The 25586-nt window shown below is 51.6% G+C and overlaps 1 protein-coding gene across 1 annotated transcript; it reads left to right on the top strand.

The window, feature by feature from the left end:
* The first annotated feature begins 1693 nt into the window (after window positions 1-1693).
* On the top strand, window positions 1694-25239 carry LOC149432298 (WW domain-binding protein 11-like). The gene is made up of 12 exons (XM_089665272.1): window positions 1694-1814; window positions 4133-4245; window positions 8191-8222; window positions 9197-9290; window positions 11184-11379; window positions 13413-13547; window positions 16609-16808; window positions 19140-19334; window positions 19415-19519; window positions 19720-20019; window positions 23023-23196; window positions 24686-25239. The coding sequence occupies exons 2-12, from the start codon at window positions 4182-4184 to the stop codon at window positions 25114-25116; spliced, it is 1926 nt and encodes a 641-aa protein (XP_089521398.1). The 5' UTR covers window positions 1694-1814; window positions 4133-4181; the 3' UTR covers window positions 25117-25239.
* Window positions 25240-25586: the final 347 nt, after the last annotated feature.

The raw sequence follows: 25586 nt of genomic DNA, 5'->3' as shown, positions 1-25586 counted from the left end.
TTAATGGCCTCCCAGTATTAGTCCTTAGGGTTCAATATTGAGTTGGCCCCGCCCTTTCCACACACATGACCTTTAATGGCCCCCCAGTCGTAGCCCGTAGGGTTCAATATTGAGTTGGCCCCGCCCTTTCCACACACATGACCTTTCATGGCCCCCCAGTCTTAGTCCGTAGGGTTCAATATTGAGTTGGCCCCACCCTTTCCACACGCATGACCTTTAATGGTCTCCCAGTCTTAGTCCGTAGAGTTCAATATTGAATTGGCCCCGCCCTTTCCACACTCATGACCTTTAATGGCCTCCCAGTCTTAGTCCATAGGGTTCAATATTGAGTTGGCCCCGCCCTTTCCACACACATGACCTTTAATGGCCCCCCAGTCTTAGTCCGTAGGGTTCAATATTGAGTTGGCCCCGCCCTTTCCACACACATGACCTTTAATGGCCCCCCAGTCTTAGTCCATAGGGTTCAATATTGAGTTGGCCCCGCCCTTTGCAGCTATAACAGCTTCAACTCTTCTGGGAAGGCCGTCCACAAGGTTTAGGAGGGTGTCTATGGGAAGGTTGGACCATTCTTCCAGAAGCACATTTGTCAGGTCAGGCACTGATGTCGGGGGAGGGGGCCTGGCTCGCAGTCTCCGCTCTAATTCATCCCAAAGGTGTTCTATGGGGTTGAGGTCAGGACTCTGTGCAGGACTTTATATACTTTGATTAAAATAAGAGAAAGTAAACACTCTAAAAAAAAAAAGGGTTCATACATTAAAAAATAATTATTATATAGAATATCATAATAATAATTAATTAATTATAAATATATATATAAATGAAAGCCTATTTGGTTTATTTAATAAAGGATTACTTTTTCTAGTATCATCCATTTATATACTTTGATTAATAATATAAAGTAAAATCTCTAAAAAAAAAAGGGTTAATACGTTAAAAAATAATTATTGTATAAAATATAAAAATTAATTATAAATAAAAAATATATATAAATTAAAGGCTATTTGGTCTATTTATTAAAGGATTACTTATATCATCCATCCATCATATTTTAATGTCTAAGTGATATTAAAATAAAATAAATAAAATCCCCGGACAAGATTTAATACTTAACAAATAATTATTGTAAAGATCTCAGAGAATATAAGAAAAATTAATTATACATTAAAGCCTTTTTCATCTTTTTATTGGAGGAATAATATTTCTAGTATCATCCATATATATTTTATTATACTATTTTAATATCTAAGTGATATTAAAATAATATGAATATAAATCCCCCAAACAAGGATTATTATATACAAAAATAATTATTATAAAGATCTCCCTCTCTATGGAGTGGTGGGGGATGGGGTTATAGTTCCGAATTATCGATAGACATACAAATCAATAACTTTGAATCGATCAATAAATAACTTGGCTGTAGGAGCTGCACTGCTGACCTCAGAGTTTCATACAAGAATCTCAACACTGCCAGTAATTGCAGTCAGCGGAATGAGAGCACCAATATGGTACCTGCTGACTTAGGTGTACAAAGATGGCCGGAGGGGTGTAGCGCTGTAGTAGAACGGCAGTGTCCGCTCACGCGGAGCCATTTTTCTGGAGTCCTCGGTGCGGCCAACATAGACTGACAACAAGATGGCCGCCGCTCAGCGACATCAGGGAACTCTACCTCTAGTGGCGGATCGCCATGGGAAAGGAAAGACCTTCTAACGCCGGAAGTGGATGTTTGGTGACCCGGAGGCGGAAGTGGATGTGTAGAGCGCAGGATTGATGGTGGAGAGAGCGGGGAAGACGAGGCAGAGGTAGCCGGAGAGGTGAGAGGACGCTGGAGGACTACAACTCCCAGCAGACACTATACAGTACACTGTGGTGGGGGGACTGCAACTCCCAGCAGACACTGTATACTGTACACTATGGGGGAGTACAACTCCCAGCAGGGACTGTATACTGTACACCATGGGGGGACTACAACTCCCAGCAGGCACTGCATACTGTACACTATGGGGGATTACAACTCCCAGCAGACACTGTATACTGTACACTATGGGGGGGGACTACAACTCCCAGCAGGCACTGCATACTGTACACTATGGGGGATTACAACTCCCAGCAGGCACTGCATACTGTACACTATGAGGGGACTACAACTCCCAGCAGACACTGTATACTGTACACTATGGGGGGACTACAACTCCCAGCAGGGACTGTATACTATGGGGGACTACAACTCCCAGCAGGAACTGCATACTGTACACTAAGGGGACTACAACTCCCAGCAGGCACTGTATATTGTACACTCTGGGGGACTACAACTCCCAGCATGCACTGCATACTGTACACTATGGGGGACTACAACTCCCAGCAGGCACTGTATACTGTACACTCTGGGGGACTACAACTCCCAGCAGGCACTGTATACTGTACACTCTGGGGGACTACAACTCCCAGCAGGCCCAGCATACTGTACACTATGGGGGGACTACAACTCCCAGCAGGCACTGTATACGTTACACTATGGGGGGACCACAACACCCAGCAGACATTGTATACAGTAAACTATGGGGGAGGTGGGAGGGATTTCAACTTCAAGGCACTCTACCCACCCCCTGACCTCCATTATAGGACGTACACGGAGCGCCCCCCTCACTGGATGGAGTGTTATGTGGGGCTCGGCTCCCAGTTGTGGTTCCTCCAAACCACTTGGGGGGCCACCAGTCAGTGACTCGGGCTGTTCATCCAGCGGGGGGGTAGTTCCAGCTCTGACAGGTTCTCTTTATCCTCTGTCTTCCCCATCACATCACTTGTTCAGGTTGGACATTGTTTTCCATAAAGTTTCATGAATTGACCGAACTGAGATTTGTTCATGAATCTGGATTTCCTTCTCCATTATGAGCCGGAGAGCGTGATGTCATCAGACCGCCTGACTGCCTCGGCCAATTGGAGCTGGGGCCACACACGCTAGCTGGGGCCACATACACTTCATACAGCACTGAAAGCCGATGCAGCACTCAGGGCTGATTTACACTTCTGCCCACCAAGCGCCTACCGCTTCACGTGCCTGGGTTTTCTATTTGTTTTAAAGGGGCTCATTATTACTCCAGCTCATTAGTACCGTCACTCAGCAGATCCCCAGCTCCTTGTTACCTTTGTTCAGCAGATCCCCCGCTCAGTAGTAACCCCCAGCTCTGCTGATCCCCCGCTCATTAGTAACCCCCAGCTCTGCTGATCCCCCGCTCATTAATAACCCCCAGGTTTGCTGATCCCCCGCTCAGTAGTAATCCCAGCTCTGTTGATCCCCCACTCAGTTTTAACCCCTAGCTCTGCTGATCCCCCGCTCATTAATAACCCCCAGCTTTGCTGATCCCCCACTCAGTAGTAATCCCAGCTCTGTTGATCCCTCGCTCAGTATTAACCCTCCACTCTGTTGATCCCCTACTCAATTTTAACCCCCAGCTCTTCTGATCCCCCACTCAGTAGTAACCCCCAGCTCTTCTGATCCCCCACTCAGTAGTAACCCCCAGCTCTTCTGATCCCCCGTTCATTAGTAACCCCCATCTCTTCTGATCCCCCGTTCATTAGTAACCCCCATCTCTTCTGATCCCCCACTCATTAGTAACCCCCATCTCTTCTGATCCCCCGTTCATTAGTAACCCCCATCTCTTCTGATCCCCCACTCATTAGTAACCCCCATCTCTTCTGATCCCCCACTCATTAGTAACCCCCATCTCTTCTGATCCCCCGTTCATTAGTAACCCCCATCTCTTCTGATCCCCCGTTCATTAGTAACCCCCATCTCTTCTGATCCCCCACTCATTAGTAACCCCCATCTCTTCTGATCCCCCGTTCATTAGTAACCCCCATCTCTTCTGATCCCCCGTTCATTAGTAACCCCCATCTCTTCTGATCCCCCGTTCATTAGTAACCCCCATCTCTTCTGATCCCCCACTCATTAGTAACCCCCAGCTCTGGTGATCCCCTGCTCAGTAGTAACTCCCAGCTCTTCTGATCCCCCGCTCAGTAGCAACCCCCAGCTCTGTTGATCCTCCTGTGCGGGTGGGATGGAGGGGGGTCGTTAATGACAAAAAGTTTAGTTAATGGGTCCTCTTTAATGTCTTTTCTTTCCATATTTCAGGTTACCCTTTTTTTTCTTAGTGGGGAGGAGGACGTAGAACTCGGAAAACATGGGGCGGAGATCCACATCTTCCACCAAGAGTGGGAAGTTTATGAACCCCACCGACCAAGCCCGTGAGTATCGCCCAATCAGCCATCAGAGAGTGACACTGAACGATGTCCGATCATACAGAGACCACATCAAAACCATCGACCTTTTCAGTCCACCAAAGAAAAAAACAAATCTGTTGGAAGATTGATTATCACCCCCACACAGTACAATCTTCTATAGATAGTCGTGACTCAAAATATTGCCCTCCCGCATTTCCGTCAGATAACGCACCGCTTCACCCAGAAAATCGCTGCCATGACAAATGTTTCATCATTCTCGTGTTTATTTCTTTGGTTTGTATCGATGACACAAAAAAAGTGTAGAGAAAAAAAAAGCCAAATCTGACCCATTCCACCCAAAACCCCCAAAATGGACAAAATTATTGGCACCTTCTGCAAATTGTAAGAAATAATCGCATTCCAGGTTTGTGATTTTCCTGTAATTTGTCATTAAACTCCCCCGTATCCATGACCAGGTGCTGGCAATATAGAAATCCCACCGACAAACGGGGACAATGGTGACAAATGGCCTCCACCTTTGTGTTGTGTGTCTCTGTGTGTCACATGGAGGAGAGGAAGAGCAGCAAAGAATTGTCCGAGGATTGGAGAACAAAAATGGTGGAAAAGCATGGAGAATCTCAAGGTGACAAGTCCATCTCCAGAGATCTTCGTGTTCCTGTGTCCACTGTGCGCAGCATTGTCAGGAAGTGTACAGCCCATGGCACTGTAGCTGATCTCCCTGGATGTGGATGAAAGAGAAAAATTGATCAAAGATTGCAACAAAGAATTGTTGGAATGGCGGATAAAGAACCTCCATCAACTTCGAGACAAATCCAAGCCGACCTTCAGGCACCGGGTACAATGGTGTAACCTCGCACTATACGTCCCATCTGAATGAAAAGGGGTGCTTTGGTAGGAGACCCAGGAGGACCCCACTGCCGACACAGAGATATGGTGGGAGATCCAGGAGGACCCCACTGCTGACACAGAAATATGGTGGAAGGCCCAGGGGGACCCCATTGCTGACACAGAAATATGGGAGGAGATCCAGGAGAACCCCACTGCTGACACAGAAATATGGTAGGAGACCCAGGAGGACCCCACTGCTGACACAGAAATATGGTAGGAGACCCAGGAGGACCCCACTGCTGACACAGAAATATGGTAGGAGACCCAGGAGGACCCCACTGCTGACACAGAAACATGAGAGGAGATCCAGGAGGACCCCACTGCTGACACAGAAACATGAGAGGAGATCCAGGAGGACCCCACTGCTGACACAGAAACATGAGAGGAGATCCAGGAGGACCCCACCGCTGACACAGAAACATGAGAGGAGATCCAGGAGGACCCCACCGCTGACACAGAAATATGGGAGGAGACCCAGGAGGACCCCACTGCTGACACAGAAATATGGGAGGAGACCCAGGAGGACCCCACCGCTGACACAGAAATATGGTGGGAGACCCAGGAGGACCCCACTGCTGACACAGAAACATATTGGAAGCCAGATTGGAGTTTGCCAAAACTTACCTGAGGAAGCCAAAATCCTTCTGGGAGAATGTGCTGGGGACAGACGGAACCAAATGGCAACCTTTTGGTAAAGCCCATCATTCTTCTGATTTCAGGAACAGAAATGAAGCCTTAAAAAAATCCAGTCCCTCCAGTCACACATGGTGGGGGGTCACTGATGTTTTGGGGTTGCTGTGCTGCTTCAGGCACTGTATGTCTTGACCGTGTGCATGGCATTATGAAATCTGAAGACGCCAAAGAATTCTGGGGTGCAATGTAGGGCCCGGTGTCAGAAAGTTGGGTCTCCAGTGTCAGAGGTCATGGGTCTTACAGCAGGACAATGACCCAAAGCACACATCAAAAAGTCCCCAGAAATGGTTTCGGACAAAGTGCTGGAGAGGACTGAACTGACCAGCGATGAGTCCAGATCTCCATCCCATAGAGCTCCTGTGGAGAGATCTCAGAACATCAGTTGGGAAAAGGAACCTTCCAATCTGAGAGACCTGGAGCAGTTGGGGAAAGGAACCCTTCCAATCTGAGAGACCCGCAGCAGTTGGGGAAAGGAACCCTTCTAATCTGAGAGACCCGCAGCAGTTGGGGAAAGGAACCCTTCCAATCTGAGAGACCCGCAGCAGTTGGGGAAAGAAACCCTTCCAATCTGAGAGACCCGCAGCAGTTGGGGAAAGGAACCCTTCTAATCTGAGAGACCCGCAGCAGTTGGGGAAAGGAACCCTTCCAATCTGAGAGACCCGCAGCAGTTGGGGAAAGAAACCCTTCCAATCTGAGAGACCCGCAGCAGTTGGGGAAAGGAACCCTTCCAATCTGAGAGACCCGCAGCAGTTGGGGAAAGAAACCCTTCCAATCTGAGAGACCCGCAGCAGTTGGGGAAAGGAACCCCTCCAGTCTGAGAGACTTGGAGCAGTTGGCAAAAGGAACCTTTCCAATCTGAGAGACGCGGAGTAGTTGGGGGGGAAAGGAACCTTCCAATCTGAGAGACCTGGAGCAGTTGGGGAAAGGAACCCTTCCAATCTGAGAGACCCGGAGCAGTTGGGGAAAGGAACCCTTCCAATCTGAGAGACGCCGAGTAGTTGGGGGGAAAGGAACCTTCTAATCTGAGAGACCCGGAGCAGTTGGTGGAAGAAGAGCGATCCAAAATCCCAGTAGAGAGGTGGTCGAAAGTCATTGATGTTTCCTGGAAGCAATTGATTTCAGTGATTTTTCCCAAATATTTCCCAAATACTACATGAAAGGTGCCAATAATTTTGTCCGGTCCATTTTTGGAGTTTTGCGTGGAATGGGTCAAATTTGGCTTTTTGTTTCTCCACTTTTTTCTGTCACTGATACAAACCAAAGAAATAAACATGAGAATGTTGAAACATTCAGCATTGCAGCAATTTTCTGGGTGAAGTGGTGCTTTATCGGACAGAAATGCGGGAGGGGGGAAGGGGGGGCAGGATTTTTGGCCATGACTGTACATCAGTAGTAATGGAACATTTGTATTTTATAATTGCATTGCACCTGACTTGGACAACTCTGAAGTTTGCGCAGTGTGCTCTCTCGCTGACCGCTGAGCTCAGCCATTGCTGTGAAGTGAGAATGCGCTGTGCAGGGTTTGTACTAGAGATGCATCGAAATTTTGGTCGCCGAAACGTTTCGGCCAAAAACGCCCCTTTTGGCCCTTGGCCAAAATAAAAAAAGCACCAATACAGGTGCCGAAAAAACCTCACCGCTGCCCACTCCTTGTTTCTGCTCTGTGGAGATTTTTAGGTACCGCAGTTTCATGGTATTCCACGAGCGTGCGCAAATTTAAAGCGTGACATGTTGGGTATCTATTTACTCGCCGTAACATCCTCTTTCATATTGTACCAAAAACTTGGGGTATATATTGTTTTTTTTTTTTTTTTTAATCGGTGTATTTTTTTCCCAAAAATATTCATTTTTAAAAACTGCGCATTTTGGTTTCCGGCCAAGTGCATTTTGAATTTTCGTTTTCAACACCAGAATTTTCATTTTGGTGCACCAATGGTTTGTACCTGACCGAGCGCTCGTTCCTGCGGAGCTGGGGACACACACCTGACATGGCACATTCTGGCATCCATGCAGAACAGGGAGGTCCCTCACACTAGGACAGGCTTGGAGGAGGACGCACGCAGCCTACAGATAGGACAGAGAAGCTGCTCAGCGATTTTTAAATGATTGGGAACACCGGAATACCTGGGGACTTCTACTGGGAAGGGGAACTTATCATTTAAAGGGGCACACATACAAGGACTGGAAAAAACCCTCGTAGGGACATAAACCCAATAAAGCATAAATGAGATTTACTAGAGCTGAGTCTGCTGTACTGGAGATGGGAGGAGTCGAGGGAGATGGGAGGAGATGGGAGGAGTCCGGGGAGATCTGTCTGTGGTTTGTTCGTCTTCATCTGTACTGATTGCTGTGTTCTGCTCTGTGCAGGGAAGGAGGCCAGGAAGAGGGAACTGAAGAAGGTGAGCGGAGTTTAGTCATGTTTGTCTTTTGTTACTGCTGACCTCCCGTGTACTCTACGCTGCCAACCTCCCGTGTACTCTACAATGCCGACCTCCCGTGTACTCTACGCTGCCAACCTCCCGTGTACTCTACAATGCCGACCTCCCGTGTACTCTACAATGCCGACCTCCCGTGTACTCTACGCTGCCAACCTCCCGTGTACTCTACAATGCCGACCTCCCGTGCGCTCTACGCTGACGACCTCCCGTGCGCTCTACGCTGACGACCTCCCGTGCGCTCTACGCTGACGACCTCCCGTGCGCTCTACGCTGACGACCTCCCGTGCGCTCTACGCTGACGACCTCCCGTGCGCTCTACGCTGACGACCTCCCGTGCGCTCTACGCTGACGACCTCCCGTGCGCTCTACGCTGACGACCTCCCGTGCGCTCTACGCTGCTGACCTCCCGGCACGACCAGTCCCTCCCCAAATGACTACAGCTGCGGCCAATCCTGACACAGTCTCACAAGCGAACCCCGCCCACCGAGTGTTGTCTCCAGCCGGCTCTGGGCTGAGGGCGGGACTTACGTTTCCAGGGTGCTTGCGACTGTTGCTGCAGTGTGTCGGGGAGACGCGTGGCATGTGTGGCCCCCAGTCTGTGCTGAGGGAGAAGCGGGGATGAACAGATTCGGTACGGTCTGCGCTCTTGTATATGTTGTGCCCGGGGCGTGCGTTCACACACACACACACACAATGCCACTGCGCGGTAATGAAGCGGATGGCTGACAAATGCCCAGGCGCTAGGACACAATAGCTAGTTGCCATGGCAACCTGGCGCCTGGGATTTGTGAAGCCCTGCCCTGGGGAGCTGTCCTGGAATCCGTCTCTATACAGCCGGCTGTCCTACTGATGAAGGTGCAGATCAGGACTGCATGTGGTGTCGGGAAGGTTTCTGTGTTCTGCCTTGTTGATTGTATTTGTCAAATGTGTTCCAGAACAAGAAGCAGCGGATGATGGTGAGGGCGGCCGTGCTGAAGATGAAGGATCCCAAGCAGATCATCCGGGACATGGAGAAGCTGGATGAGATGGGTGAGCTGAGCCAACACACAAACATGTCTGCTGCACCCGGGATCCCGGAGCCCATGCAGAATCCATTAGTTGTGTCCTCACTAAGATGACATTCTTTGTCTGTAAAATAGTCCGCCTCTTCCCACCTCCATGTCAGGAGAGCAGACAGCTCATTGTTAGTATTGACCACAAACTCCCCCATCCATCCATGTCTTCATCCATCTGTCCATCCATGTCTCCATCCATTCATCCACCCACGTTTCCATCCATCCATACCTCCATTCATCCATCCATGTCTCCATCCATTCATCCACCCACGTTTCCATCCATCCATATCTCCATTCATCCATCCATGTCTCCATCCATTCATCCACCCACGTTTCCATCCATCCATACCTCCATTCATCCATCCATGTCTTCATCCATTCTTCCATCCATTTGTTTCCATCCATCCATGTCTCCATTCATTCATGTCTCCATCCATCTATCCATTCATGCCTCCATCCATCCATAGCTCCATTCAACAATCCATGTCTCCATCCATCCATGTCCTTATCCATTCATCCATCCATTTGTTTCCATACATCTGTCCATGCCTCCATCCATCAATTCATGCCTCCATCCATCCATTCATGCCTCCATCCATCCATTCATGCCTCCATCCATAGCTCCATTCATCAATCCATGTCTCCATCCACGTCTCCATTCATCCATCCACGTCTCCATTCATCCATCCACGTCTCCATTCATCCATCCACGTCTCCATTCATCCATCCACGTCTCCATTCATCCATCCACGTCTCCATTCATCCATCCACGTCTCCATTCATCCATCCACGTCTCCATTCATCCATTCATCCATCCTTGTCTCCATTCATCCATCCATATCACCATGCTTTATTTTGCTAGGAAATCGCCCCACTAGCATTTCTTGAGTAAGGGCCAATGACTCGTAGCATTTACTTCCTGGAATTCGGCTGTCCTTAGCTCAGGTATGCAGGCAGGAGGGTGTGTTTAGCTGATAAAGCCCCTCCTCTTCTCCTGAAGACTTCTGGGATGACGACATCATTTGCCTAGGCATGGAAACCAGAAAGTAACTGGAGAAATGTAAACAAAAAGTTCAAACCCAGTAAATCTAATACTTTCCTCTCTGATTACTAAGGCAAGCAGGGTGAGGATTGGTCCACGCCGATTAGGAGAGTGACGTCCTGCTGCAACACGACAATGACGTCCTGCTGCAACACGACAATGACGTCCTGCTGCAACACGACAATGACGTCCTGCTGCAACACGACAATGACGTCCCCTGCAGGTTGCACCATCAGTGAACTCGGGGAGAGAGAATTGTCTGAATGAGGGAAATCACTTGATTCCTTCATCCACATTACACAGCAGAGCTCTGCAGTGACAACTTATGAATTCTGTAAAAGAAAAAAGTCCTGCGGTGGCTGCAGAATTGTTTGTATGGCACACAGGGGCCACCATTGGGAATCCTGGGGCCCCGCACAGCCTACCTGGCAGGGATCCCCAAGCTTTGGACATGGTGAAGCTGCTGTCCTTGTGGCGAGCCCTGAAGCGCGTAGTGGAGGAATGCCACCAGTCATATGAACTGGCAGTCGGGATTTTTCCACACTGAAGTCACGCCATTGACCATCAGACTGGTTGTCACTGAGGAGGGACACCAATGTAAGGTGGAGCCGGCCCGGGCCCCAACTCCCGAGGGCAGGCGTTCCCACACCGAGCTGTGGATCCTGCACTGTGATTACTGCTGCCAGGCAAGGGGCCCCCTGCTGCCCTGAGGGGGCCTGGTATGGGAGTCCGGCGGCCATGGTGGTGTTTCTTCATTGTGTTGGAACTCTTGTGATGTCATAGTGATGTCATAGAATGAAATCTATCAACTCAAACTTTCCGCAGAATTCAACCCAGTCCAGCAGCCGCAGCTCAATGAGAAAGTCCTGAAAGACAAGCGGAAGAAGCTGCGGGAGACCTTCGAGCGCATTCTGCGTCTTTACGAGAAGGAGAACCCCGAGACCTACAAAGAGCTGCGCAAGATCGAGCTGGAGTACGAACACAAGAGGTCCCAGCTCAGCCAATACTTCGATGCCGTGAAGGTGAGATCCAGCAAAACTCCAGCCAATCATCAACATGAAAACTGCAGATATAGGAGATGGTATGACCAGCGGTGTGTGTTGGTTCTGTGCTGCCCTAGGCAAGGCTAAAATATGCCCCCCCCCCATCTAAATTTGTCCTACCCCTTGCTGTATAAGATCCACCCCTTCAGGACAGGAGGGGGGCAGCGTGATAGGGGGGCAGCATGACAGGGAAGCGGGACAGGAGGGGGGCAGCGTGATAGGGGGTCAGCATGACAGAGGGAAGCGGGACAGGAGGGGGGCAGCATGATGGGGGGGGAGGGACAGGAGGGGGGCAGCATGATGGGGGGGGGACAGGAGGGGGAAGCGGGACAGGAGGGGGGCAGCATGATGGGGGGGTCAACATGACAAGGGGAAGCGGGATAGGAGGGGGCAGCATGATGGGGTGGGGGGCAGGAGGGGGGTGGGTCAACATGGCGGGGAAGCGGGACAGGAGGGGAGGCAGCATGATGGGGGGGGGGGGGACAGGAGGAGGCGGGTCAACATGACGGGGAAGCTGGACAGGAGGGGGCAGCATGATGGGGGGGGACAGGAGGGGGAAGCGGGACAGGAGGGGGGCAGCATGATGGGGGGGGGGTCAACATGACAAGGGGAAGTGGGACAGGAGGGGGCAGCATGATGGGGGGGGGGGGGGGACAGGAGGGAGGAGGGTCAACATGACAGGGAAGCGGGACAGGAGGGGGGCAGCATGATGGGGGGTCAATATGACAAGGGGAAGCAGGACAGGAGGGGGGCAGCATGATGGGCGGGGGGGCAGGACAGGAAGGGGGTAGCATGATGGGCGGGGGACAGGAGGGGGAAGCGAGACAGGAGGGGGTCACCATGATGGGGGGTCAATATGACAGGGAAGCGAGACAGGAGGGGCGGAAGCATCAGGAGGGGGGCAGCATGATTTGGGGGGGGTCAACATGACAAGGGGAAGTGGGGCAGCATGATGGGGGGGCAGGAGGGGGAAGCGGAACAGGAGCGGGGCAGCATGATTGGTGGGGGTCAACATGACAAGGGGAAGTGGGACTGGAGTGGGGCAGCATGATGGGGGGGGGGGGGGTCAACATGACAAGGGGAAGTGGGACAGGAGTGGGGCAGCATAATGGGGGGGGGGGGGGTCAACATGACAAGGGAAAGTGGGACAGGAGTGGGGCAGCATGGTGGGAGGGGTGGCAGTAGGGGCAGTGGGATAGGAGGGGGCAGTGGGAAGGGGGGGTGGGGCACAGTGTGATGGGGCACGGGGGGTATCATGACAGGAGGGGGGAAGCATGATTGGGGGGGGGTGGCATTAGGGGCAGTGGGATAGGAGGGGGCAGTGGGAAGGGGGGGGTGGGGCACAGTGTGATGGGGGGGTATCATGACGGGGGGAAGCATTAGTCCTCCCTCCAAGCTCTTACCTGTCCAGCAGCGGCTCCTCCAGATGGTGTCCACCTCGCACAGCCCATAGCACACTGACAGCGGGCTCGGCCCTCGGGGATCCACCCACTACTCCGCCCTCCTCTGCAGCTGGTCCCCTGGGTCGCTCCTACTTGTGTGTCGGCTTGGCTGTATACCACCCACACCCCCTGACACATCTTCCCCACCCCCCCCCCCCAGCTGACACCCACGGTGTCCCTTCTGCCAGGGGGTGTCGCCGCCCCCATAGACAGCGGTTTTATTACAGGTAACTGGCCAAAGAGGAGAAGCCAGGAGCTCCGGGGGACCCCAGAAGAGGAGGATTGGGGATTCTTTCCACAAAACCATGGCACAGAACCGGTTAGTATGACCTAATGAGGGCGCTCTGGTCCAGTCACACGGACACCCCCGGGCGTGACGCACAGTACTAAGAGGGTGACAACATTTTCTAAACCTGGCAGCTATGTAGACGTCACCCATGGCCCTGTCTCTTGCCTTCTCATCCATCTCCAGTGATCTCCACCCTGAGCTCTGTCATGGACCTGCTCATGATGTTGGCTAGCTGCCCTGCACTGCCCGGATGGTAATGTGATTTCTGTTATCTGTGCAGAAACGCTCAGCATGTGGAGGTGGAGAGTATTCCGCTGCCGGACCTTCCTCACGCTCCTTCTAACATTCTCATTCAAGACATTCCTCTGCCCGGGACTCAGCCACCCTCCATTCTTAAGAAGACCTCCGCTTATGGGTAAGATGAGCCTCTATAATACACACGCCGTCCCCATGTTATCCCTTCTCTGCCGAACTGAAAATGGTCCTGAAGCCTTAAAAAGAGAAGTTTGGGCTTAGAAAATAATCATGCTTGCCTAGATGGCTGCAGCACCAGTCCCATCTGCAGTGCCCCCCAACCCCCGCCGCCATGAAGACCTGAACGATCAAGGATGGCTGGTGGCTCAGCTCTCCGTCTTCAGCCTCTGCCCCTCCAGTGCTCACTGGAGCACTTGCCTGGGGAGGGGGCGGGAGCAGCTGGTTCGGGCTCTCAGCGGATTGCCAAGGGGCTGAGCCACCTGCCAGTCCAGGCTTTTCAGGGGATCCTGACCATATGGTCGGGATCCTTTTAACCACTTCCCATCCGCTCATGTATATAAAGGGCCGGAGGGTGGCAGTGCAGGGTCGGGTGGACGTTTATAAATGGCCTCCCCACCCTTTGCTTGTGCACGCTCCCTGGGAGCGCAGCATCGCGATCCGTTGCCCGCCGTGTCTTTCAGACACAGTGGGATACTGATCGTCAGACGGGACCTCTGTGCGAGGTCCCGATCATGTGATCGCTGATTGGCCAATCAGTGATCACATACAGAGTAGTAAGCAAGATGTCACTTTTGACATCATTGCTTACTATGTGTGAAATCTGTGAATGATCACAGAGATCACATGGTACAGGGCCATTCACAACAGCCTTGTACCATGTGACAAGCTGTGACCAATCACCGCTCTCACAGTATTTCTCAATGGCTGCAAGAATGCAGCCAGAGAGAAGGAGAAATGATTGTACAGCCTTTATGGGTGTAAAAGCAATCAGTGTAAAAAAAAAAAGAAAAATCTTCATCACCCCCCACAAGTAGTACAGTGTCATAAACTAATTTGGGTTATTTTTTTTTTACTAAAAAGATAACTGGATACATTTTGGGCAAGATTTATGATAAATGTTATTTATTTGCAAAATTTTCTAAGACAAACACTTTTTTTCAAAATTTTTGGACTTTTTCATTTATATAGCAAAAAAAAAATAAAAATCCCAGCGGTGAATAAATACCACCAAAATAAAGCTTTATCTGTCTCAAAAAATGCAAAAAATTCATATGGTTACAGTGTTGCATGACCGCGCAATTGTCATTCAAAGTGTGATAGCGCTGACAGCTGAAAATTGGCCTGGGCAGGAAGGGGGGGAAGTGTCCGGACTGGAAGGGGGGGAAAGTGTCCGGACTGGAAGGGGGGAAAGTGTCCGGACTGGAAGGGGGGGAAAGTGTCCGGACTGGAAGGGGGGAAAGTGTCCGGACTGGAAGGGGGTGAAAGTGTCCGGACTGGAAGGGGGTGAAAGTGTCCGGACTGGAAGGGGGGGGAAAATGTCCGGACTGGAAGGGGGTGAAAGTGTCCGGACTGGAAGGGGGTGAAGTGTCCGGACTGGAAGGGGGTGAAAGTGTCCGGACTGGAAGGGGGTGAAAGTGTCCGGACTGGAAGGGGGTGAAAGTGTCCGGACTGGTAGGGGGGGGGAAAGTGTCCGGACTGGAAGGGGGGAAAGTGTCCGGACTGGAAGGGGGGGAAAGTGTCTGGACTGGAAGGGGCTGAAAGATGCAAATTGGCCTGGACAGGAAGGGGGGGGAAGTGTCCGGACTGGAAGGGGGGGGGGGGGAAGTGTCCGGACTGGAAGGGGGGGGAGTGTCCGGACTTGAAGTGGTTAAAGCCTGGACTGGGTCTGTGAAGTCAGCCAACAGTGGGCTCTAGCCAGCTGCTGGCTGAAAACGGGGTACAAGGGTGCAGAAGGAACTGCAGAACGATCCATTATAGTAGGGCCAAGGCTATGGCTATACTTCTCCTTTTTAAGGTTTTATTTTACCTTAATGCATTTTATGTGCTACTGGATCTCCCCCCCCCCCCCCCTTACACTTACCTGAGCCCGATATAGATCCAGTGCTGTGCCCAGGAGCCGCATCTTTCTCCTCACAGGGCAGATTGATGGCAGCGAGAGTTATTGGCTCCCACTGCTGTCAATCAAATTTTGTGAGGTGGGGGCAGAGCTGAGCCGCACTCCCTGTATATAGACACAGACAGGGTGGCTCAGGATCGAGCCTGCACGAGTGCCCCCATAGAAAGCGGTTTTCTTTGGGGGGAACTCGCCAAAGAGGAGAAGCCAGGAGAGCCAGGGGACCCCAGAAGAGGAGGATCGGGGATGCTTTGCACAAAACCATTGCACAGAGTAGGTAAGTATGACATGCTTTGAGGGCGCTCTGGTCCGGTCACGATTGGCTCCCAGAACCGGCTTCAGTTGGACAGCTGACTGTATACCCCATAGTAAGCCTATGGGTGATATCACCGCATAGGCTTTGCAGCCGTCTCTCCTCTTCATTGAAGCCCGCTGCTGGAGAGATCATGTGACTAGAGGAGCGGAGCGCCCTCAACAGGTATAGACATCTTCCCTTTTGCAGGGTAGTTAGAATGGGCATAGAATGGGGGTTGTGGCAGGTTTATGTATAGTTAGGATTTGATTGGACTTCCACTTTATGTTAGAGATGAGGACAAAAGGTGAAATTCTGTACTCCAGCAAAGAAGAATTCAGGCAGCTTGTAGTGAAGCTCTATGTACAAACATTAAGTAAAAAAAAACACATTCCTGGCATCCCCTTAGATATGCATACTTCTCCCTGCTGGCCACTGGGTGGTGTATATCTTAGCTTTGCAATCTGCTGATCAGCTGCTTGATTACAATCTATCAGACCTGCTTCTGGAACAAATTGCACAGCTAATGTCTGCAACAGCCAGCAGGGAGAAACATGCATGTCTAAAGGGATGCCAGGGTTATGTTCTTTCATAAAACTGTTAGAGCATGGCTTCTTCCGGGGGAAACCTGGAGCATACGTATGACAGTACCAACACAGAAAATGGGGTTAGCTGGCATAGCGTTGCCCCTATGGATAAGGAAGCAGAGGAAGATGAAAGGATAAACCAGGTACTTGCTATCTAAAAATATAGTAATAAAGGAAACAGGTGTGCTTTCGAAGATCATGGACGAATCTTTAAATTATTTTTTTCCAGACCTCAGGGGCGTGGAGTATCTGTGACCTATCCCCCGGGGCACGGTGTTCCTCGCTTACCACCCGGCAAGAAACCGCCTGGGCCGCCCTCAGGTCCACCCCCACCCCAGGTTCTACAGATGTACGGCCGGAAAGTCGGCTTTGCTTTGGACAACATTATGAGGAAGAAGGATGACGACGTGAGATACAGCCCTGATAGAGGTGAGGGTGTCGTGCTCTGCTTGAGAGGAAATCGTGCGTCGCAAGAGCGCCACCGTACCTGCTCCGCTATTGGCAGCTAGGGATGTCAATCATCGGGTCCGCCGGCACCCGGTGATCGTCTGGGAAAGCTGACAGACGATCATACATGATTTTGTATCACTGTGTAGGGACACGTGTGTGCCGCACTACCTGTGCTGCCATTGGCGGCTACAGCTGTCGATCACTGGGTCTAGCCGGGTGGGACGGCAGGTAGGTTAGGTCAGGGGAAGGGTGGGACGGCAGGTAGGTCAGATCAGGGGAAGGGTGGGAGGGCAGGTAGGTAGGTCAGGTCAGGGGAAGGGTAGGAGGGCAGGTAGGTAGGTCAGGTCAGGGAAAGGGTGGGATGGCGGTTAGGTCAGGGGAAGGGTGGGATGATGGGTAGGTCAGGGGAAGGGTTGGATGGCAGGTAGGTTAGGTCGGTGGAAGAGTGGGACGGTGGTTAGGTCAGTGGAAGGGTGGGATGGCGGTTAGGTCAGGGGAAGGGTGGGAAGGCGGTTAGGTTAGGTCAGGGGAAGGGTGGGATGGCGGTTAGGTCAGGGGAAGGGTGGGAAGGCGGTTAGGTTAGGTCAGGGGAAGGGTAGGATGTAGGTTCGGTCAGGGGAAGGGTGGGATGGCGGTTAGGTCAGGGGAAGGGTGGGATGGCGGTTAGGTCAGGGGAAGGGTGGGAAGGCGGTTAGGTTAGGTCAGGGGAAGGGTGGGATGGCGGTTAGGTCAGGGGAAGGGTGGGAAGGCGGTTAGGTTAGGTCAGGGGAAGGGTAGGATGTAGGTTAGGTCAGGGGAAGGGTGGGATGGCGGTTAGGTCAGGGGAAGGGTGGGATGGCGGTTAGGTCAGGGGAAGGGTGGGAAGGCAGTTAGGTTAGGTCTGGGGAAGGGTGGGATGGCGGTTAGGTCAGGGGACAGGTGGGACGGCGGTTAGGTCAGGGGAAAGGTGGGATGGTGGTTAGGTCAGGTCAGGGGAAGGGTGGGACGGTGGTTAGGTCAGGGGAAGGGTGGGACGGCGGTTAGGTCAGGGGAAGGGTGGGATGGCGGTTAGGTCAGGTCAGGGGAAGGGTGGGACAGCGGTTAGGTCAGGGGAAGGGTGGGACGGTGGTTAGGTCAGGGGAAGGGTGGGTTGGCGGTTAGGTCCGGGGAAGGGTGGGACGGTGGTTAGGTCAGGGGAAGGGTAGGATGGCGGTTAGGTCAGGGGAAGGGTGGGATGGCGGTTAGGTCAGGGGAAGGGTGGGATGGCGGTTAGGTCAGGGGAAGGGTGGGATGATGGGTAGGTCAGGGGAAGGGTTGGATGGCAGGTAGGTTAAGTCAGGGAAAGGGTGGGATGGCGGGTAGGTTAGGTCAGGGGAAGGGTGGGATGGTGGGTAGGTTAGGTCAGGGGAAGGGTGGGATGGCGGGTAGGTTAGGTCAGGGGAAGGGTGGGATGGCGGGTAGGTTAGGTCAGGGGAAGGGTGGGATGGTGGTTAGGTCAGGGGAAGGGTGAGATGATGGGTAGGTCAGGGGAAGGGTGGGATGGCGGGTAGGTTAGGTCAGGGAAAGGGTGGGATGGCGGGTAGGTTAGGTCAGGGGAAAGGTGGGATGGCGGTTAGGTCAGGTCAGGGGAAGGGTGGGATGGCGGTTAGGTCAGGTCAGGGGAAGGGTGGGATGGTGGTTAGGTCAGGTCAGGGGAAGGGTGGGATGGTGGTTAGGTCAGGTCAGGGGAAAGGTGGGATGGTGGTTAGGTCAGGTCAGGGGAAAGGTGGGACGGTGGTTAGGTCAGGTCAGGGGAAGGGTGGGACGGTGGTTAGGTCAGGTCAGGGGAAGGGTGGGATGGTGAATAGGTCAGGGGAAGGGTGGGACGGCGGTTAGGTCAGGGGAAGGGTGGGATGGCGGTTAGGTCAGGTCAGGGGAAGGGTGGGATGGTGGTTAGGTCAGGTCAGGGGAAGGGTGGGATGGTGGTTAGGTCAGGTCAGGGGAAGGGTGGGATGGTGAATAGGTCAGGTCAGGGGAAGGGTGGGATGGTGAATAGGTCAGGGGAAGGGTGGGACGGCGGTTAGGTCAGGTCAGGGGAAGGGTGGGATGGTGAATAGGTCAGGGGAAGGGTGGGACGGCGGTTAGGTCAGGGGAAGGGTGGGATGGCGGTTAGGTCAGGTCAGGGGAAGGGTGGGATGGTGGTTAGGTCAGGTCAGGGGAAGGGGGCAAAAAGCATAGGTGCATGTTGTTTTAAAATGCCTGAACTGGTAATCTGTTTGTCTGAGAGTAGATCCATGTTTGTCTCAAGCGTATCTAAATTCCGCCATTCTTCATCTTCTGTGTTCCCTGCAGGTGACAGAGGTCGCCATGACGCCTCCAGTTCCAGCGAGGACGAGGGCTACCCCAACGAGATGGAGCAAGATAAGGAGGAGGAGGGGAGCAGCGACGAGGACAGCGACAGCATTCAGTCGGATGTCCGGGACAGTGACGAAGGGGAGTACGCACAGCGGGACGAGGACAAAAAAGGCGGCGGTGAAAAGAAAGGAGGTGAGGGGACCCGCCATCTTCTATTTTTATATAAAGATCTCTCCTCATCTGTGGTTTCAGCTCTGTCTTCGTCTCCTCAGGGCACAGCGTCCGCTTCGCTGAATCTTCAGAGAAATCCCATAAGAAGAAGAAGAAGCCAGTGAAGGACATTACGCCCCTTCAAGCCATGATGTTACGAATGGCAGGTAGGTCACCCTGCTACTTACCGTTAGTTCCAGCTATGAGCACAACAGGGGATTGTAATTCAATGATATCCATAGAAGGAGGATTCCTCCTGCACCATTTACAAGGGTTGTAAGTGTCCAATATACTTTGACCGCATTGAACGGCCAGGACAGCCAGTTACTTGGGCAGGTCATGTGACCGGGGTCTCTCACTCTTGCAGGTCAGGAGATGACGGAGGAGGACGATGAACATGAAGCTGAAGACTATTCGTCTCCCTCATCATCCGAGGACGAGTCTGAGCCGGAGAATGAGCAGCGGACTGAAGAGTCAAAGGGAGAGAGCACAGAATCCGGCTCCTCCTCTACACAGGTGTCAGCTCCGCCTCCTGTTACTGTTCCACCCCCACCGCTGCAGATGCCGCCATCAATAATGACGGGACCTCCTCCTCTTGGCCCGCCGCCTGTTCCGCCACTACGGCCTCCTGGACCACCTACTGGAATGCCGCCTGGACCTCCTCCAGGTAATATGTTTGGTCTGGTAATTGTAAGGACAGGTCATAGGTCTCTCCTCTATTAAAGGGCACCTGTACTGCAGTCAGTGGAATGTAATACTGAAGGAGGAGGTTAGGGAGGTAGGAGGTGAGTGTCCTGTTTACAAAGCAGTAAGCCATTGTGTGCCTCTTGGTTAACTGAATTTTCATGATGCTAACCGTTTATCAGGATAGCGCCTTTCTCTACATCATTAGTGGTAGCAAAGATCTGCAGGTCCATCTATCCTCTGTAGCCTTGCCAACCCTTGTGTGCTTCAATGCTTCAAATCATATTGAAAAATTGCTGTGTCTATGGCTCACTCTACCTTGCTATTGATCCAAAGTTACCATGATCCAAAGTACAGTGGAGCGTGTGGATTCTGGTTGGATAGGTGGTCATTCTGATTGGATAGGGGGTCATTCTGGTTGGATAGGGGGTCATTCTGGTTGGAGAGGGGGTCATTCTGGTTGGAGAGGGGGCCATTCTGGTTTGATAGAGGTAATTTTGGTTGGCTAGGGGGTCATTTTGGTTGGAGAGGGGGCCATTCTGGTTGGATAGAGGTTATTTTGGTTGGATAGGGGGCTATTTTGGTTTGGCAGGGGTCATTCTGGATGGTGGACATTTTGGTTGGGTTCATTCCAGTTGGGTAGGGGTCATTCCGGTTGCATGGTGGCCATTCTGGTTGGGTAGGGGTCATTCTGGTTGGGTACAAGTCATTCCGGTTGGGTAGGGGTTGGTAACGGTTTATTCCATAGGTTAACTTACCAGTTGCTTGAATATTAAAAGTGGAGGTACAGCCAACCAAGAAAATATTTGGTTGGATGGGGATCGGGGTCATTGTGGTTGGGTAGGGGTCATTCCGGTTGGATGGGGCCATTCTGGTTGGGTAGGGGTCATTCTGGTTTGGTACAAGTCATTCCGGTTGGGTAGGGGTTGGTAACAGTTTATTCCATAGGTTAACTTACCAGTTGCTTGAATATAAAGAAGTGGAGGTACAGTCCACCAAGAAAATAATTGGTTGGATGGGGATCGGGGTCATTGTGGTTGGGTAGGGGTCATTCTGGTTGGATGGGGGCCATTCTGGTTGGGTAGGGGTTGGGAATGGTTTATTCTATAAGTCAACTTAGCAGTTGCTTGAAAATAAAGAAGTGAAGGTGCAGCCCGCCAAGAAAAGAATTGGTTGGATAGGTGCCATTCTGGTTGGGTAGGTGCCATTCTGGTTGGGTAGGTGCCATTCTGGTTGGGTAGGTGCCATTCTGGTTGGGTAGGTGCCATTCTGGTTGGGTAAAGGCCATTCTGGTTGGGTAGGGGTCATTCTGGTTGGGTAGGGGTCATTCTGGTTGGGTAGGGGTCATTCTGGTTGGGTAAAGGCCATTCTGGTTGGGTAAAGGCCATTCTGGTTGGGTAAAGGCCATTCTGGTTGGGTAAAGGCCATTCTGGTTGGGTAAAGGCCATTCTGGTTGGGTAAAGTCCTTTCTGGTTGGGTAAAGGCCATTCTGGTTGGGTAAAGGCCATTCTGGTTGGGTAAAGGCCATTCTGGTTGGGTAAAGGCCATTCTGGTTGGGAAAAGCCCATTCTGGTTGAGTAAAGGCAATTTTGGCTTGGTAGGGGTCATTCAGGTTGAGTGGGGGTTGTCAATGGTTTATTCCATAGATTAACAGCTCATCAAGAAATGCATTGGTTGGTTATTGATCATTCTAGTTGTGTATTGATCATTTTGGTTGAGTGGAGGTCATTTTGGTTGGGTACGGGGTCATTTTGGTTGAGTGGCGGTCATTTTGGTTGGGTACGGGGTCATTTTGGTTGGGTGGAGGTCATTTTGGTTGAGTGGAGGTCATTTTGGTTGAGTGGAGGTCATTTTGGTTGAGTGGAGGTCATTTTGGTTGGGTGGAGGTCATTTTGGTTGGGTGGAGGTCATTTTGGTTGGGTGTAGGTCATTTTGGTTGAGTGGAGGTCATTTTGGTTGAGTGGAGGTCATTTTGGTTGAGTGGAGGTCATTTTGGTTGGGTTCGAGGTCATTTTGGTTGAGTAGGGGGTCATTTTGGTTGAGTAGGGGGTCATTTTGTTTGGGTAGGGGGTCATTTTGGTTGAGTAGGGGGTCATTTTGGTTGGGTGGAGGTCATTTTGGTTGGGCAGGGGTCATTTTGGTTTGGCAGGGGGTCATTTTGGTTGAGTGGAGGTTATTTTGGTTGAGTAGGGGGTCATTTTGGTTGGGTGGAGGTCATTTTTGGTTGGGTGGAGGTCATTTTGGTTGGGTGGAGGTCATTTTGGTTGGGTGGAGGTCATTTTGGTTGAGTAGGGGGTCATTTTGGTTGGGTTTGAGGTCATTTTGGTTGAGTAGGGGATCATATTGGTTGGGTGGAGGTCATTTTTGTTGAGTGGAGGTCATTTTGGTTGGGCAGGGGGTCATTTTGGTTGAGCAGGGGGTCATTTTGGTTGAGCAGGGGGTCATTTTGGTTGAGTAGGGGGTCATTTTGGTTGGGTGGAGGTCATTTTGGTTGAGTAGGGGATCATATTGGTTGGGTGGAGGTCATTTTTGTTGAGTGGAGGTCATTTTGGTTGAGTGGAGGTCATTTTGGTTGAGTGGAGGTCATTTTGGTTGAGTGGAGGTCATTTTGGTTGAGTGGAGGTCATTTTGGTTGAGTGGAGGTCATTTTGGTTGGGTTCGAGGTCATTTTGGTTGGGTTCGAGGCCATTTTGGTTGGGTTCGAGGTCATTTTGGTTGGGTGGAGGTCATTTTGGTTGAGTGGAGGTCATTTTGGTTGGGTTCGGGGTCATTTTGGTTGGGTAGGGGCTGTGAGCAGTTCATTCCATAGCCACAATCAGCAATTACTGGAATATATAGAGTGAAGGGACAGCCTGTCAAGAAATGAATTGAATGATCATAAATGTTTTGTATATTTTCTGCCCTTTTCTTCTATATGGAATAATCTGTTCTCACAGCTGTTGCTCATTGTTTGGATCTTCCGCTGAACACCATATTTGTGTTTTAGGAGCGCCTCCGTTCTTGAGACCACCGGGTCTTCGCGGCCCCCCACCACGTCTCTTACCGCCAGGACCTCCACCGGGCCGACCTCCTGGCCCTCCCCCAGGGCCACCTCCAGGCTTACCACCAGGTCCTCCTCCACGTGGACCCCCACCCCGCCTGCCTCCACCGGCACCTCCAGGTAAAAAAAAGTGTTTTTCCTTATAAAATTTTGCAAATAAATAATCTTTCATCATAAATCTTGGCCAAAATTTATTCAGATATCTTTTTAGTAAAAAAAACAAAAACAAAAACAAATTAGTTTATAACCAAAAGTTATAATTTAAAAAAAAATATTTTTAAATTTTTATTTTATTTTTCTATATTATTATTTGTTTTTTTTTACATACTGACACCCTAGCAGTAGGGTCACCATGGTGACACTGTACTTGTGGGGGGTGATGAAGATTTTTTTTTTTTTTTTACACTGATTGCTTTTACACCCATTAAGGCTGTAAAGCAATCATTTCTCCTTTTCTCTGGCTGCATTCTTGGTTGGTCACAGCTTGTCACATGGTACAAGGCTGTTGTGAATAGCTCTGTACCATGTGATCTCTGTGATCATTCACAGATTTCACACGTAGTAAGCGATGATGTCAGAAGTGACATCTTGCTTACTACCCTTCATGTGATCACTGATTGGCCAGTCAGTGATCACATGATCGGGACCTCACACAGAGGTCCCGTACAGCGCTCGGTGTTCCACTGTGTCCTCCGGATTGACCCCATATCCCTCCATCTCTATGCCCAGCGCTGGGATCGATGGTTTCTCAGGTAAGGCTGAGAACTGGCGAGGGGCGGGGTTTTTTTGGCACCTGTTTTTTTTTTCATTTTGGCCAAACCGTTTCGGCCACCAAAATTTTCGTGCATCCCTACAAGCAGTGCAAGTACCTGAATTTATGTGGTGTCAGTCTCTTGCAACCCCTGCACAGCAGAGCTCAGACTGGGAGAGGAGGGGCAAGGTCTTGGAGCCAAAAATGGAAATTGAAGAGTGCCACACCGCTGCTAAAAGGTCCAGATACCATTTTTTTCCAATGAAACTTGGGGACAATCCAGAGAGCAGACAACGCTTTTTCGGGGGCTCTAAAAAAACGCCCCCTTCATCAAGCATCGGAATGGACCTTGAATGTTACTTCTTCCTGCGTGATTACAAGCACACAGGCCTTTTCAGCAACTGGTTTGGCCTGTGCTTGTAATCGCACTTCCCCATACGGGAGCCTTGTACGGAAGAAGACGGCCTCCATTTAGACGTGCACGCTCCTCCTCCTTGCCCACTGGGTGCTGCAGACTGTAGCTGTGCAATCTGCTGATCAGTTGCTTTGTAACCAAGCAACTGATGAGCAGATTACACAGCTAATTGGAATTATGCATGTCTAAAGGGATGCTCAAGATATGTTCTTTCATACGATGCTTGGGAACAGCAGTACAGTGACTGTTGCCAGCCCAAAAATGATAATAGCTGTGGGAGGGAGGCCACCGTAGCTCGTTTACATGGAATGGAATAATTGGTTTCAGCACAAGGGAGGACTTGGTACATGTAGGGGGGGGGGGGGGATCGGGATTAAAGGTAAGCCTTCAGCTTTAACATTTTTAACTGTTATTAATGTCCCTTTGTCCTGTTTCTCCCGCAGGAATGCCCCCTCTTCCTCGGCCCATGATGCGACCCCCAATGGTTCCCCCACCCGGCACCGCTCCCCCCGGCATCTACCCACCAACCCCGCTGGCAAACCCAGGCGTGCTGAGTGCGCCCCCCAGCTTGATACAGAGACCCAAATCGGACGAAAGCGGGGCCACCATCGAGAAGAAGGCCACCGCGACCATCAGCGCCAAACCCCAGATCACCAACCCCAAAGCCGAAGTTACGCGTTTCGTACCCACCGCCCTCCGCGTTCGCAGGGAGAACAAACCCACGACGACCGGCCAGACCCTGAAGAAACCCGAGGAGGAAGTGGTGACGCGGTCGGTGACCAAAGCCGGACCCAAGCTCGGGGCTCCGGTGGCGATACAAACCAAGGACGATATGTACGAAGCGTTCATGAAAGAGATGGAGGGGCTTCTGTAACATCGGTCGGCTGTAGGGGAACGAACTTTTACGTAGATTACCCGGCTAGGTCTTCTGCAACATCAATCCTGAGGAGGTGGAGCATGCGGGGAGGGCGGTCTGCGGGGAGCGGCTGTCTAGGGGGAGGGCGGTCTGCAGGGAGCAGCTGTCTAGGGGGAGGGCGGTCTGCGGGGAGCGGCTGTCTAGGGGGAGGGCGGTCTGCGGGGAGCAGCTGTCTAGGGGGAGGGCGGTCTGCGGGGAGCAGCTGTCTAGGGGAGGGCGGTCTGCGGGGAGCGGCTGTCTAGGGGGAGGACGGTCTGCGGGGAGCAGCTGTAGCGAGCGGCTGTCTGCGGGGAGCGCCATCTGCAGGCCGGTTGTGCCAATGCAAAGATGATTCTTGTTTTGTCTTGACTACTGTGACTCCATTTTGTGTCCCGCCCGGAAATACCGCGAGTCCCATTTCAGGTTTTATTTTTTCATGTTCTGCGAGT

This window comes from Staurois parvus, unplaced genomic scaffold, assembly GCF_062004578.1.
Source record: "Staurois parvus isolate SC_StPar_1 unplaced genomic scaffold, SC_StPar_1.0 ptg002171l, whole genome shotgun sequence".
Taxonomy (NCBI): domain Eukaryota; kingdom Metazoa; phylum Chordata; class Amphibia; order Anura; family Ranidae; genus Staurois; species Staurois parvus.
Note: the sequence above shows the minus strand (reverse complement) of the source record. Positions and strands in the feature narration are given on the sequence as shown.